General features: G+C 37.8%; 1 protein-coding gene across 5 annotated transcripts in view; it reads left to right on the plus strand.

The window, feature by feature from the left end:
- LOC114490441 (LIM domain containing preferred translocation partner in lipoma) overlaps window positions 1-15,204 on the plus strand; it is a 636,657-nt gene that overhangs the window by 515,844 nt on the left and 105,609 nt on the right. For all 5 annotated transcript variants that reach the window (XM_036017287.1, XM_036017288.1, XM_028504415.2 and 2 more), the window contains one exon: window positions 6,030-6,199. In XM_036017287.1, coding sequence (XP_035873180.1) covers window positions 6,030-6,199 — 170 coding nt within the window. The remainder of the gene's footprint in view (window positions 1-6,029; window positions 6,200-15,204) is intronic.

Consider the following 15,204-nt stretch of genomic DNA (forward strand, 5'->3'; position numbering starts at 1 on the left):
AACCTGCTTGGGCGATACTTGTCAGCTGTTTTCCTGATAAGCGGTACAGAAATAGGCACCCTTGGAAAGTGGCTCAACTTGGCTGAACAGTAGAATCACCTGTAAGCTTTAAAAATTCCATCTTAGGACATCTCGTTTGGACCAACAAATTCAGAATCTCTGGATCAGGGACCTGGAGATCAGTAATTATTTTTAAATAGTTTTCCAGATAATTCCAACATACAGGTGAGATTGAGAATCACTGTCCCAGAACTTAAGCAGTTTAAAAACCTCCTCATTATACGCATTGATGCTGCAGGGTTCCATAAAATAAAAGCTCTGGCGATTAGAAAATGCCATCAGACTAGAACCTTCAATGAATGTTATATGAGCCTGTCAGAAAAAGAGTACAAACTTGTTCTAGTATATTTTTGGACCTTCAGTGGAAAATAATTTCTGAATCAGCTTAATGGAGGCTGTACTTTAGGACAATATCTCCAGTTGCTATATACAAGGTCTGTCTGGAAAACGTCCAACTATTGTTAATATAATGAGAAAGGTTTGCATGAGCATTCAAAATGACTCAGTGATTAGAACAATGAATCTGCATCAAATTTTGAATTAAGCTTAAACATTCCTTCATGGAGACTATTCGGATGATTCAGGAGGCTTTCAGGGGTGATGCAGTGAGTGCAGCACAAATAAAAATGTGGCACAACTGCTTCAAAGATGGTTGAGAATCTGTTGATAGTAGTCTACCTTCTGGAAGACCTACAACAAGCAGAATACCTGAGAATGTTAAATGTGTATGGGCTGCAATCAACAAAGACCAAGGATCCAGGTGATTCAGCCCCGCTACAGCCAAGATTCGGTACCCTGTGACTTCTGCCATTCCCCAAAACTAAAATCACCTTTGAAAGGGAAGAGATTTCAGAACGTTAATGAGATTCAGAAAAAATACAACAGAGCAGCCGATGGCGATTGGGAGAACTGCATGAGGTCCCAAGGTGCCTACTTTGAAGGGGACTGAGGTATCATTGTGCTTTGTACAATGTTTCTTGTATTTTGTATCTTCTTTAATAAATGTCTCTCTTTTTTGTAGTACATGGCTGAATACTTTCTGGACAGACTATATATATATATATATATATATATATATATATAGCACGTGTATATATATACACACACACATACACACACGCGCACGCTCACATACGGATGCACACACATACACATATGTGCGCACACACAATAAATTGGGGCAAGCTTTGTCTGTCTCTAGGTATACTTGACCATCATTTCACTACCCTGTTATAAACTTAGTGACTCAACTTTTGGAACAGGTCTTTTGGAATAACGTACAAGTTCGGGAGTACATCACCGCTGATCACCGTGGTGCCAGCTCTCCAAACAGCTATGGGCATTTTTGGTCCCACCTCCAAAACAAGCATTCTGTGCAAAAGACAGTCTATGACCTATCAGTGTACTGATTCTAGGAAAAATACCTTTAAGTAACGTTTTATTTTCCAATTATAACGGAAATATATAAATTCACATTATGAAAAAAGAAAGCTGGAGCCATTAAAGTTTACAACTTGTATCCCGCTGCTCCACCTCCCTGGCTCAACATGTTGATTGGCCTGTAATGTCACCCCCTACATATGCCATTGGTAAAAATGACTTGTTCAAAAACTGTGTAACTGCCCAGACTTGCTCAAGTACTAAGACTTCCATGAAGCCTTTCCATTTGTAAGAGGAAGTAGGTCGGAGATAATGGAACAATCGGGAAGTCATTGCAAGGACCCATGAAAGATAATGAAGCCCAATGTAGGTGGCAGGCATGTGGTGGGAAGGAAGTATTTCAGAGGCCTTGCAGAGGTTGCTATAGTTGAGAGGAAAAGAGGGAGGAAGGAGTGAGAAAGACTCATGACTGTCTCCACAGTTGACAAAGAGCAACATATATAACAAGCAGGAACATATATAAACTAGCTCTTTTGCTGTTGTTGTTGTTCAGGTGTGTTAATTCACTGACAAAGTTCTCCCCAGGTTGTATGATCCTCTTTCCTTGCATTTTTTAAGTTACTGTGCTAAGCCTTGCCAACAAGCTCCTCATTCCAGCCTTGCATTTGAACTTGACCCCAGGATTCCTACTGGCCCCTAATCAACTATATTTCCTCATGCTTTGACGCCTGCGAGTCTGTACAATTCCGCTTATTTTCTTCGTTTAAAAGTGCTGTGATACTTGTCTAAAAGAAGAGCATTAAGAATGTAGTGTGCTTTCAGTGGTGTGTCGTGTAAGCCCCTGTAAGGGCAAGATGCACTATGGTTGAGTAATTTTCTTTCCATTATGAATGCCTACCTAAAAGGCATATAGTTTGTAAGTTTTTGTTAATGTAAAACAGGGAACATTCGGGCACCTTTACTGTCCTGTTGATGTGCAGGGCTATTTTTAATTTTTGTTCTTCGCTCTTTTCCTGTGCTTGTGATTTTGAAGGTGCCAGACTGCCCTCGAGCCCAGTGTCCCTGATTTCTCCCAAGAATAGGAAAAATACAGGAGGCAGAAGAGCTGGTCATGTCTGGGTCCAGCATATTAATCTGACCCACTCTGGAAGAATATTCTCCAAAATATAAAGGAAGATTGTTCCTTATGAACATAGTTTATCTGTTTTCATGGCTGAGAAGACAAAATCTTGTTGTGCCAGCACCAAATCACTGCAGTGTTTTTGGATTCAGTGAGCCTCAGAAAAATTAGTTTTGTTTATTTGTTTGTTTGTTTGTTTGTTTTTCATTCCCATCCGTCAAAATTCCATCCTTTAAGGTTGGGCTCAAATGCCTCTTTCTCCACAGAAACTTTCCGGAGCCTTAGATGTGATTTTCCTTCCACATTTCCATTGCATATTGTCATGTGACACTTTCTCATGTGGTTGTGGTCTCATAATGACTGTACAAGGTACTGATTTATCTGATCATTTATGTGTGTCACAGAAGCCAAATACAGTACTGGACAAAGAGTAGATACCTGGGAATGTCTTGAAGAGAATATGAATTCAAGGTTTGTCTTTTCATCTTGACCTTTAGGGCTCTACTCTGATCTTTCCATCTAATCAGTGATTGAAATATCCCCCCAGGTCCTCAAACTCTCCTTCTGCCATGTACGCTCAGACCCTTGGATTCCAGATGTTACACTTTGGGCAGCTGTCGTCTGGATCATAATTGCTACCACCTCTGTGTGCCTCATAGACCATCATGACCAACAATCGGTAACATTGGTCAAAACTTTTTTCCCAGCCCTGGCTGGTGTAGCTCAGTGGATTGAGCACGGGCTGCGAACCAAAGTGTCGCAGGTTCAATTCCCAGTCAGGGTACATGCCTGGGTTGCAGGCCATGACCCCCAGCAACCACACATTGATGTTTCTCTCTCTCTCTCTTTCTCCCTCCATTCCCTCTCTAAAAATAAATAAATAAAATCTTTTAAAAAAAAACTTTTCCCCCCAAAGTATGGTGCACAGGTCACTGGTAGTCCCTAGTGGACTATCAAGGAATCCATATGGCATCTGGAAAGGGAAAGAGGAATAATTAAAAATAATTTGGTTGATCTGGACTTAACAAATTTAAAATTTGTTGAATTTGAAGTATAACCTTCTCAGGAATCCAGCTTACTCTTAATAATCACCACATTCTTAAAAATTTCACATGTACCACATCACCTCTGTTGAGTGGTGTTTACTTGATGTGCAGTAACAGTGCCATTCAGCTCAGAGAATGGCCGTGCAGTTTGTATGTTTTTTTTCTGTTCTTAAACCTACAGTTTTCATTATTACTATTTTGTTGCATTATTTATTCATATCAAGCAAAAAAGATCAGTGATTTGAATATGACTCATAGAAAATGGAAAAATAGTAACAAATGCTACTTCTATTAATATTACACATGTAAATTTTAATGAACAGGCTCCTATATATAGAAAATGAATCTGTTTATGTTGGGATGAGTGTGATGATTGTGCCCAAGCAGTTGAAAAAGAAAAGTTTAAGTACTAAGTACGATGACGACTCTTTAAAAATTAGACTCCATGGATTGCCTGTAGTCCCCAGTATGTTTTTTGTAATGGAGTGTTGTTAAATAGTACCATGAAGCTCTCAGAATTTTCACATCATGTTCAAACATAGCTCAGTGAACTTTCTAGCGAACTAGTTAAGTGTTGTTGTTGTTGTTGTTGTTGTTGTTGTTGTTTCTGAACAAGCACAAAAACAGTGCCATATGAAATAATCTACTTTGGTTACTAAAAACAATGAACATCCAAAATGTTAAACATACCTTTCTAAGGTTATACATCTTATAATAAAAACAGGTACAAGTAAACTCTTGGATAAATGTTTGCAAATTAAGCCACACTGTTTTGTTCAAATGTCAAGAACATATTTACTTCACAATATATCAGTTATAGTGGAAATGGCTCTTTTTCTAACACCTGATATTTCTTATTCCTTAGGGTGGTGATGATGGGCTATACTATAAAGATACTCAAATCCTGCAACAGAATATAAAGACATACTTTTCAGGGCCAAATACAACTACAGAGAACTGGAAATATATTGCCTTTTTTCTCCCAAGTTGAAACGTTTAGCCCTCCTATTTTTACGTGTGAAATGGTTGTCAATCCAATGTGACAGAGGACTGAGAGCAGTCTTCCGTGAGAAATTTCTCCATAATTCCAGGTCTGTGTTCAATCCTGATGCCCATGGCCAGGCAGAAGCAAGACTGCATAGTGGCTAAGCCTAGAGACACTGAAACAAGACAGTTTGAGTTTGAAGTTAGTTAACCATTCTTGTGACTCAGTTTCCTCATCTGTAAAATAGGAATAATAACAGCACCTATCATATAAGTCGTTGTGAATATGAAATGAGTTAATATATAAAAAGCACCTAGAAAATGTCTGACACATGTGGAGCACTAGGTTTGCTCTAGTTTATGTGGAAAAGCCTACAGATTCTTGCTGCCATTCCCAGCAGCCTGTAGTTACATAGTAGAAATAAAGCGTAGGAAGGGAAACTGAACGTGGATCTGACCTCTGACTCAACATCCCCATGACAGAGCCACGCATAGATACAGATTGCAACCAGCACAATGCCCCTCACTGACATAATTTTTTTCTTAAATTCTGTTGTATTGCTGTTTAAAACTTCATGTGAATTTTTAAAAGCAAAACCTGATATCCATATGTGGGCTTCATGCCCCACGAATCAATGTAAGAATACAGAAAGTTTGCAGAACCCAGGGCCTTGGGGGGCTCAAACCCTGCAATATGTGGAACTGTTGCAGGGTGTAAGGATGTTCAAACTAAGAACAGACATGGAGGCAACACCAACTGAACTGCAATGATTTAAAGATTGCCGAGTATGAGAGAGAAGAGCTGTGCTATGCATCCCTGGAAGACAGAATTAGAACTACTGGGTAGCAGTTAGAGTGAGAAAGCATTCCAGCTCAGTGTGAGAAAGAACTTCTAGCAGTCAGAGCTGTCTGGAAATGAAAGGGACGGCCTTTTGACCTGCCTGTCATAGAGAGCTGGATGCAAAGGTTTCACGACCAGAGCTTTTGTCAAAGGAGTTCAAGTTTGAGTTTGGACCCTGTTCCCTTACAGTCTAACTGGGCATGTAGACTCTCCAAAAAGGAGAAAGGCTTTCACAGACAAGGCCCTCTGCTCCTACCATGCTGAGCCATCTTCCTTAGATGTCCACGTGAGAGCAGAGTCAGGGCCCTGGCTGCGATGTCAGGAGACTTGAGTCCTGCTCTGTCATTTTCTGTGGGATCTTGGGCTGTGACGGCCCACTCCTCAACCAAGTCATATAAAATTCCCATCTGCTGGCCATCCAGGGGATAATGGTGACTCTCCCGGTGGTCTTGCTCATGGCAGTGATGGCGACAGCAGTGGTTCTATTGCTGCTGCTGCTGACATTGCAAATCTGCTCTCTGCCCCATGTTGTCTTCCACAGCAGAACCAAAAGTGTTCCTTGGTGTGTTCTTAACAGTCAATCCCTTTTTTCTTTCAGGCCGCTGTGCTCGCTGTGGGGAAAATGTGGTCGGGGAAGGCACAGGATGCACTGCCATGGACCAGGTCTTCCACGTGGACTGTTTCACGTGCATAATCTGCAGCAACAAGCTCCGAGGGCAGCCCTTCTATGCTGTGGAGAAGAAAGCCTACTGCGAGCCCTGCTACATTGTAAGTTCAGATTTGGTCCTCAGGTGCTTGGCAAAGATATTTTCTTTGGCAAAGGGCCAATCATTCCACAGAGCACATAGCCATCAGCTCTTTACTTTGCTCCAGACTTCAAAATATGTGTGCGTGTCAATTGGCATAGCTTAATTTTTCCCATGTGTTCCTATGAAGTCAGGAAGGTGTGTTGGGATGGGACTGCCAAGGTGAGTTAGCAGTCTGCGGGGAAGACCATCGCCCTGTGGGTTTCAAGCATAAGTGTACAAGCGAGCATGTTACCCTCTGAAGCATCAGAGAGTTTCCCAAGTGTCAACATCACACCTCTTCATGATCAGTCTCAGCCTGTACTTGAAGTCGTCAGTACTTGTTAAGGAATGTTACAGGGCTTCTGGACTTTCGGTGTTCGGTGTGCTTTCAGACTCCTGGGCCCTTTCAGTCACCTCTTTTCTATCCAGAAATTTTCTTATTTATCATGCCCAGAAGGTTTTCAATGATGCAAATGGGGAAACCTGTATTATAAACACCTTAAATGGGATGCTGACTGAGCTAATAATTGTTTTCTTTTTAAGAACACAACAACTATACTTTAATAACGTCACTGGGTGCCTAAGAAAGCTCATAGTCACATTATCTTAGGTTTTTGCCAAGCTATTTAAGTCTATGCATTAAGCTATTGTATGACAGAGCAATTTAATGGATGAACAGAAATGTTTTTTAATGTAAATTTCTTTATCCTTCTGTGTGATATTAATGTGCCTGTTTAACACTTGTTAGTGGAGAAAGCGGTACTCTTTTGCAAACCCGCAAAAGAGCTGTGGTTTGGCCCTCAGTGCCCAGGTGTTTCAACATAAAAGAAGCTTTCGTTGTAAGACATTGGGAGTTATACATAACTTTGTAGATCCCCAAGTTTCAAGTTTGTTGCAGAAGTTTCTGGCCTCATTGGCATTTTCCAATAACCTGACAGCTCTAACTCATTGCAGCCCTGGAGATCTGTGAGCACAGATCTGAAAGTTCTTTAAGATTAAGATCTTGCAGGATTTGATGCTTTGCATTTCTTGAGTTCAATTTTATTTCCTTTTTCTCCCCAAAGGCAACTTAAACACATACATAGTATCATTATAGTACCACACAATGTTACAGCTGGAAAAAAACTTTTTAAGATCATGTGTCTAAACTCTTCTCTTTAAGAAGTGAGAACACAGAGACAGAGAGGAAGAAAGTGACTGCTTATCTTCTATCATTACTGTCCAAGCCAGGGCTCTATTCACTTGTTGGCACTTGTAGTCCAGTGTTTTTTGCAAACATCACGTAGTTTTAGTTTGTCCAGAACATAAACACAGATTTGGAAGGAGCAATTGCATATCGGGGGAAATCGAGTGAACAAAAGCTTACCTCTATAGTAAATAAGACTATTTCAAATATCACCCTTTGAAGTCTTTGTCAGAAAGAGAAAATCACCAAGTCCCAGCCTTTGTCAACAGATTGTGCAGACTGTCATACACAGCAACGACATTCACATCAGACCACCACTGTGAAGTCGTTATGCTCTTGCAGTGAGCTCTGTGGCAGTGGGGTCAGCAGAGCCTGTAGAAGCAAGTATGTATGGCTGTGTGCCCTTATACTGACCACAGACTGCTGTGTTTTGTAGCTCCTGTGTCTATTTCCCGTCCCTTTTAGGACTGCCTGTTGATTCTTGCTACTATAATGAAGCTCCTGTGGCAACCTCCTTCAGTTTTTTTTTTTATCCTTTATGAATGAGAAATCATACGAACAATGTGAGGAAACAATATAATGTGATGTGAAGAGCACGGGTCTGAATTTGGTTCTGTCACTTAATGCCTTGTCTCCCTGGGAGACTTAACTTGATCTTTCTAAGCCTCAGTTGCCCCATTTCTATATGGGGTGCTTTCAGGATTTTCTCCAAAGGTTTGTGAATGAGAAATGGGGCAATCCTGCCCTGGCCAGTGTGGTCCAGTTGATTGGAGTCTCGTCCCGTCCTGTGAACCGAAAGGTCACAGGTTCGATTCCTGGTCAGGGTACATGCCTAGGTTGCATGTTTGATCTCTGGTGGGGGCACATGTGACAGGCAGCTGCTCCATGTTTCTCTCTCATATCAATGTTTTTCTCCCTCTCTCTTTTCTTTCCTTCCCTCTCTCTAAAATCAGTGAGTATGTCCTCAGGTGAGGATGGATGGATAGATGGATAGCTAAATTGTAGAAGATAAAGAAAAGAAATGAGGATATCCTTATAAAGCACACTTTTTTTAACTTGAGGAATACTGAAATGAATGCTGTCCTGAGATTAATTTTGATGAGATTTCTGGCCTATTTAGGATTTCTGAATATAAGGACCTTGCATGTTCAGTGAGATTCATTGGACTTTAGGAGATTGTTTTAACCTGTCAAATGTAGCGCTCTCCCATTTTAAATGCTTTGCTTCCTCTCCTGAGTGTGTCATGAGACCAAAGAGGGCCTAATCTTGCTAAATTGTGTGTTTCTGTGGTGTGCGGGCTCAGGTTTCTATCTCCATTCCAGGCACAGGAGCTCGTGATTCTCCAGGCTGCAGCTGTTCGCTCCGGTTGTCCAATAACTATGCTGTGATTATGATAAGGAGCACTATCTGAGAGGTGGTCACATCCCTTGGAAGACCTGGGTGAATTCCAGTAATGGAAATTCTCACCATCCTTTCGAATGCTCTCCCTCAGAAGAACCTTTAATCGTGATTTTTCTTTAATGAGCTCTATCCATGGCGACTCTAAAATGTAATTTAATTCTTATCAGAATTCAGTTAAGCTTTACTCAAAGACCCTTGTTCAATATTGATTTTAGAGTTTGGCCCAGCCCTCAAGCCCCTAGATGGATGTGTTAGCATTTTAATTTCTTCTGAATTTTTCTAAGTCCAATAAGCCGCCACATTAGAAATGTGGATTTTTCTTTTGTGGGTACTGGGAGAGCTGTGTGTGTCCCTCCTGGAACCAAAGCACTTAGAACAGACATGCAGTGTCATCCAAATTGCCTCGTGTTCCACCGGTGGAAACCGATGTCTGAACGGCATCCTGTACAAAGCGGAGAAAACCCAGGCCCTAGGCTTCCGTCAGTGGGTTTTTAGTTTAATCACTAAATCAGTATATTGAAGATAGTGGTTGATTTACTTATTTCTCTGTACAGACCACCCGTGTTTGATGGTTTGAGGCCAAGAAGTAAACTAATCTAATATAAATTTAATTTATTCTTGCCTAAATTGACCAACTTTAAATTATAGTTAAGTTAAATATGAACCTAATTTTGAGGGAAACTGTACCAATAATGTCTTCATATTTGTTTCAATGATTAGTCATATTTTTATAGTCTCTTAAATCCTTAATCATTGCACACACATAGCTATAATTAAACAAATTCGGTGCTGTACAGCATTACAATTCTCTTTAATAATTTTATATATACTTTTATTTTTCCTATCAATTGACTTCATATAAATATGTATATGGTTTTCCATGGTTAATAATTATTATTTTTAGCTTTTTATATATTTATTTCTACATTATGTTTACACACTAAGTTTTAAAGCCACTTGCACTAGAAAGGTATTGTGCATGTTCTAATCTTTCAGTATTGTAGATAACTTGCCTATAAGTAACTAAAATTTCCATATAATTTTATTTTGGTTTACTTTATTAGCATAAATTTTTTAATTTATATTACACAGTTTAGAAAGATTTTTTAGTTTACAGAACCATCACAGTAATGAAGCAGTATGTTAAACTATGACCTATCCACTATTGAAAAGTTTATATTTATTTGGAATCAATTTAATAAGTATATTATATAATAGTTATTTTAGTTTGAATTTGTATAATTATTAGCAAAATCAATGAGATGCTTTTCTACTTGGGTGATAGACCTCTGAAAAGCTTCACTTTTATTGTCCTTGTGGATCTGTATAAATGAACAGCTTAAAGTGGAAAACACTAAGCTTCCTTCCTTGGGAAGTAAATTGATAAAAGTAGAATATATTGGCTCTAGTACTTGCTCTCCTCATGTGACTTTGGGTAAGTCATTTAATTTCTTGTACCAGGATACACATTATTAAAGGGAGACACTAACTTCTTTCCTGTCTTCGAAGAGAAGGAATGAACAAGTATGATATTTTGTATATTATGAAATTGTTTACTAATATTAGGGTTTACTTTGATTAATGAGATTATTGGCATTGCTTTTTCCCTTGGCATAATCTGATACAATTTAGAAATACTCTTAAGTTTGGGGTAATTCACAGCTGCGTTTCTATGGGAATGCCTAATAAATAGATGTCAATAGATGTCACTGCTGTGTTTTGCTTAAGAAGATTTTTATGTTGGTATGAGTACGAAGAGCAGCCACAGAGCCTCCTACTTATGTGTCCTTCTGCCCTTAATGAGACAGGTTTACCCATAAGTGCCGATTTACAAAAGAATTTCTGTGTTCTTAGCATCACTCAAGAGTCTGGGTCTACAAACACTGCGCATTAGTGAGTCTCAGCAACTCTGTTTACAGAATGGCAGCCAAGGATCTTCCCCTCAACCAGGGCTCTTACTCAGAGGGAGGGAATCCTACTCCTAACTCTCCAGCGGTGGAAGTTGGTACAGACATTTTTATTAGAGTTAAGTTCCAAGTGATTAAAATGCCTCAGGAAGTAGGAAGCCAACTCCACAGGAGACTGAACATTTTGATGCTCCTGAATTTGACACATTAGTGGCCAACATGCGCGTGGTTTTTTGCTACCTTGTGTCACTAAATGGCTACGGTTAAAACAGTCTAACTTTTCAACCACCATTAAGCAGTAGGTGTCCTACGTCTTCAGGAAAGTTGTTCTTTTCTATGCTCAATTCTTTCTAATAAAATGTTTTAAAGGAAGTTATGGCCAGGGCTTTCTGTGGGTATTGGGAAATGAACTGCGAGTTCAGACTAAATCTGAAAAACCCTCATGAACTTCCCTCCTTTTCTTTTCTTAAATAGCACACCACTTCTCTCTCATCTCCAAGGAGTATTTCTCTTTCACAGCACACACTCGCACACATATGCACATGCACACGTGCAAAGGCATTTTCTTCCTTATATTACTTTATCACTCCACTAGTACTCTCCCAGGAAAAAAAGACTGGTTTAAGAAAGATGAAAATGTCAAATATTTTTAAGAGATTTAATTATGCTAACAACTACAAATAGTTTTCTCTTCCATTTATATAGACCCTTACATTGTATAACACTTCTCAGCATCTATTATTGTACACGCAGCTTTGATATTTTCTTTTTTTTAAGATTTTATTTATTTTTAGACAGAGGGGAAGGCAAGGGAGAAAGAGGGAGGGAAACATCAATGTGTGGTTGTCTCTCACGTGCCCAGGGAGACCTGGCCCACAACCCAGGTATGTGCCCTGATCTGAGAATTGAAACCGCAACACTTTGGTTCACAGGCTGGCTCTCAATCCACCGAGCGACACCAACCAGGGCTGATACTTTCAAAGTAAAAGACGACATGAAGATTTGGAACAGATCGTCTAACTTGCACGTATTGCTGGGTTCATAGTACCACCCAGAAACTAATATTCAGCTTCCTAAAAACAAGCACATACTGAGAGCTCCCTGTGATTATCATCTTTTTCCAAACTTTTAGTCCATAAGCTCACAAATTATGCCTCACTGTATTACAGAATCTGAAATGCTGAGCTTACACCGGTGAAAACCAATAAGCCCCTATCTTTTCTTGAGCATTTACATGTGGCTTTCCCTAAAATGCCTCTGCTTTGAAGGCATAAGTATTTTCTTTTTTAATGGGGCAAGAGGGTTAAAAATAATCATAATAACAACTAACATTTGTTTAATGCTGTAACGCTTACAAAGTACATTTCTTTTATCTCATGCCATCCTCAAATGACCCTAAAAAATAGGCACAATTATAATTGCCTTCATTTCCAGTAGTGAGAATTTTAGAGGTCAGCCCCCTCAGTTCTACAGAGCTTGAGTGTCAGATCCAAGACTTGGCCCTGGTCTTTGATTTTCAAGTCCAGCTTCTCCACCTATGCCAACATTCATTGGAAATCTCATTTGTTGTTACTAGTTTTCTCTTTCCTAATTAATTTTTTCTATTACCATTTTTTATAATTTTAAGTTAAAAATATTCACAGTTAACTCAGACTCTGAATTTTATAGATGTGGCTTTTGCCTTATTTTTAGAGAAATACTGAGTTCAGAATATTCTTTCATATGGTAGTGATTTTTTTAAATGTTAAATATCAAACCCCCAGGAGAGAAAAATTAGAAAATATATAGAAAGATTCATAACTCTCCCATCTCAGTATTATAATAGTTTCTACTTTACCACATGTGCCTTTTCTATTTCAGTGTGTCTGTGTATGGGTATATGTTGATAGCTCTAACCACACGTGTCTGCAGATGTGGTTATACACACACAATGGAATCATACCATCAGTACTAATTAGTACAATAACTTGTTTTTATTACATAACAGTGTGTCAAACTTTGCCTTTTAAATATTCCATAGAGATTCAAAAAGAATGTATATTACCTTTCTGAAAAATGTGACTCAAATATTCCAGCAGACAAATAAGTTCATCAAAATAAGCGTTGAGGGTAAGGAATCCAGGGCAAATACAATGGTGATAAGCAATGAACCAATAAAACTAATAGTTAAAATAAAGAGATAGGGAAAGATGTAATAGTAAATTCAGACCAAAAGAAAATACTGTCTCCTAACCACAGTATTAACAGCAGATCAAGTACAATTCAAGACAAAACTATCAAATAGGCCAGGGAACATTATTTTATTATAAGTGTCACAGTTCCTGAAGAACAGTCTTGAGTTTTTCTTTATTAAATATCATTGCACTGAAATTTATAATACAAAAAACTGATGAAGTATGAGATGAAAATGGTAAAACCAGATTCTTTATAAAATTTTAACATATTTCTTGTAGTCCTTGACAAACCAATTATAGAAGTTGAATAATATGATTGATTTGATCTACATGACCAAAAAGATTAAATCTTCCTTCTAAATCTCTACAGATGATTTAGAAAAAACATCATATCACAGTTTAAAAGGGGAAAGTAGACAGGCAGTGGCTCCTTTGGCTAACAGAATTGCTCATTATAGTCAGTATAGGAAGACAAGAAATCTATAAGAGGATAAACAAGTAAACACACTCTTGGGGTGAAAAATTCTTAGAAGCAGTGATGATGATAACACCAAATGACTGTGAGAAGGAAATGCCGCCCAAGTCAAATTCTGAGCAAAGTTAGGATCGTTACTTACAACAATAAAGGGTGCAAACATAATGAATTTCACAAAATGAAAAGGACAACAAAATCAACTTAAAGGAAATAGGAAGTAGTTAAATAAAGGCAGTTATTGATAAATTGGAAAACACTAGAATTTTTAGGTACAGGAGATGATTTTTTGCAAAGAGCAATGAAGTAAACATCCAGTGAAGTTAAGGAAGAAAGGAACAGAAATTAGAGAAAATTAGGAATGAAAAGTAAGTTCTTAGCATAGGTATAGAAGACATTTTAAAATTATTACACTTACAGTTTAATATAACAGAGGGTATTTTATGTACAAATCTAAAATACAGGAGAAGAAAACTTTAATAACCTCCAAAGCATGAATGAAATGTAGAGCTACTAACTGAGAGAGAGCCCAGAAATTTCATTAACAAGATTTTTCATATTTTAAAGAACTAATTCCTGTGTGGTTTCCACTTTCAAGGTCTAGCCAAGAAAAGATAAGCTTCCCAAATCATTTCATAAAAGTAGTCTGATCTAAGGTCGCCACAAAAGATAACTATGCTAACCTTTCACCAAAGCAGGAAATCTAGAGGAAGTGTTAGCAAATCACATATCATGTAATGAAACATCCCAGGTTATTCCATGATGTGATGTTAGGACAATATTAGGAATTTGTAACATAGTCGATTGTAATGATTTATCAAACTTTTAAAAACTACATAGTTATCTTTAACTAGATAGTACTAGGTAGATAGATGCCAACAGGGTATTTGAAATTTATCACAGATTCTTGTTTAAAAATTTGCAATAATGCAAAAAAAAAATGTAAGTAAAATAGAGGGTAACATATATATGTTTAATAGGGTAAAATAAACTAATGGCCAACCTTCTTCCTAAATCTCCCTAGTTATACACAGAATCACTGCAATTATATTAATATTGTTCTTAACATTCTAACCTTTCTACTGGAAATTGGGAAACAAAAGTCATATATATTTTATAATAAACTTTTCCTTTGATATGTACATTGTAATTTATTATATAATATTTCTAACACAGATCCTAATATAAAACATAATAGGATTAAATTCATGTATCCATTATTTAAGAAATAAAACATTAACAATGCAGATGAAATCCTCTAAGTTCTTATTCTTAACATCATTCTCAAAATTTCTGTATAGGGGTAGCCATTATGACAGTTTAAATTTTATCTATGTATTTTATTATATTTTTACTACTAATCTCTAAAAATATATAGTGCTGTTTACATATAATTTTTTATTTTAAATGGCATATACCTTTTTTTCCTGAAAATTTTCACTCAATACTGTAAGATTAAGGTATATAAATATATACAGATGATATAATTATCCCTGTTGAATATCTGAGGAAAAAACTCTAGAGTAGTAGAATAACAAAAGTTTAGTGAGCTGACAAAATACAAATTTAGGTTTAGAAGATGTAACATGAGAAAAAACCTCACGCAGAATTAGCAAAAAGTAGAAAATACTTAGGTAAATCTTCAAGAGCGTAAGTGATCTAAGTGAAGACTGCTATAAAATTTTACAGGGATGATTAACTCATGAGCAAAACGATTTGGGGATTGAATGTGCTTTGGAAGGCACCTTTCACTTCCACAGGCATTCACATTAGCACCCTATAATTATCCAACAGCAAGGCTTTCTGTGGGGGAAGAATAGCTACTGCACTGTCCTTGGCTAATGT

Source organism: Phyllostomus discolor, chromosome 2, assembly GCF_004126475.2.
Source record: "Phyllostomus discolor isolate MPI-MPIP mPhyDis1 chromosome 2, mPhyDis1.pri.v3, whole genome shotgun sequence".
Lineage (NCBI taxonomy): Eukaryota > Metazoa > Chordata > Mammalia > Chiroptera > Phyllostomidae > Phyllostomus > Phyllostomus discolor.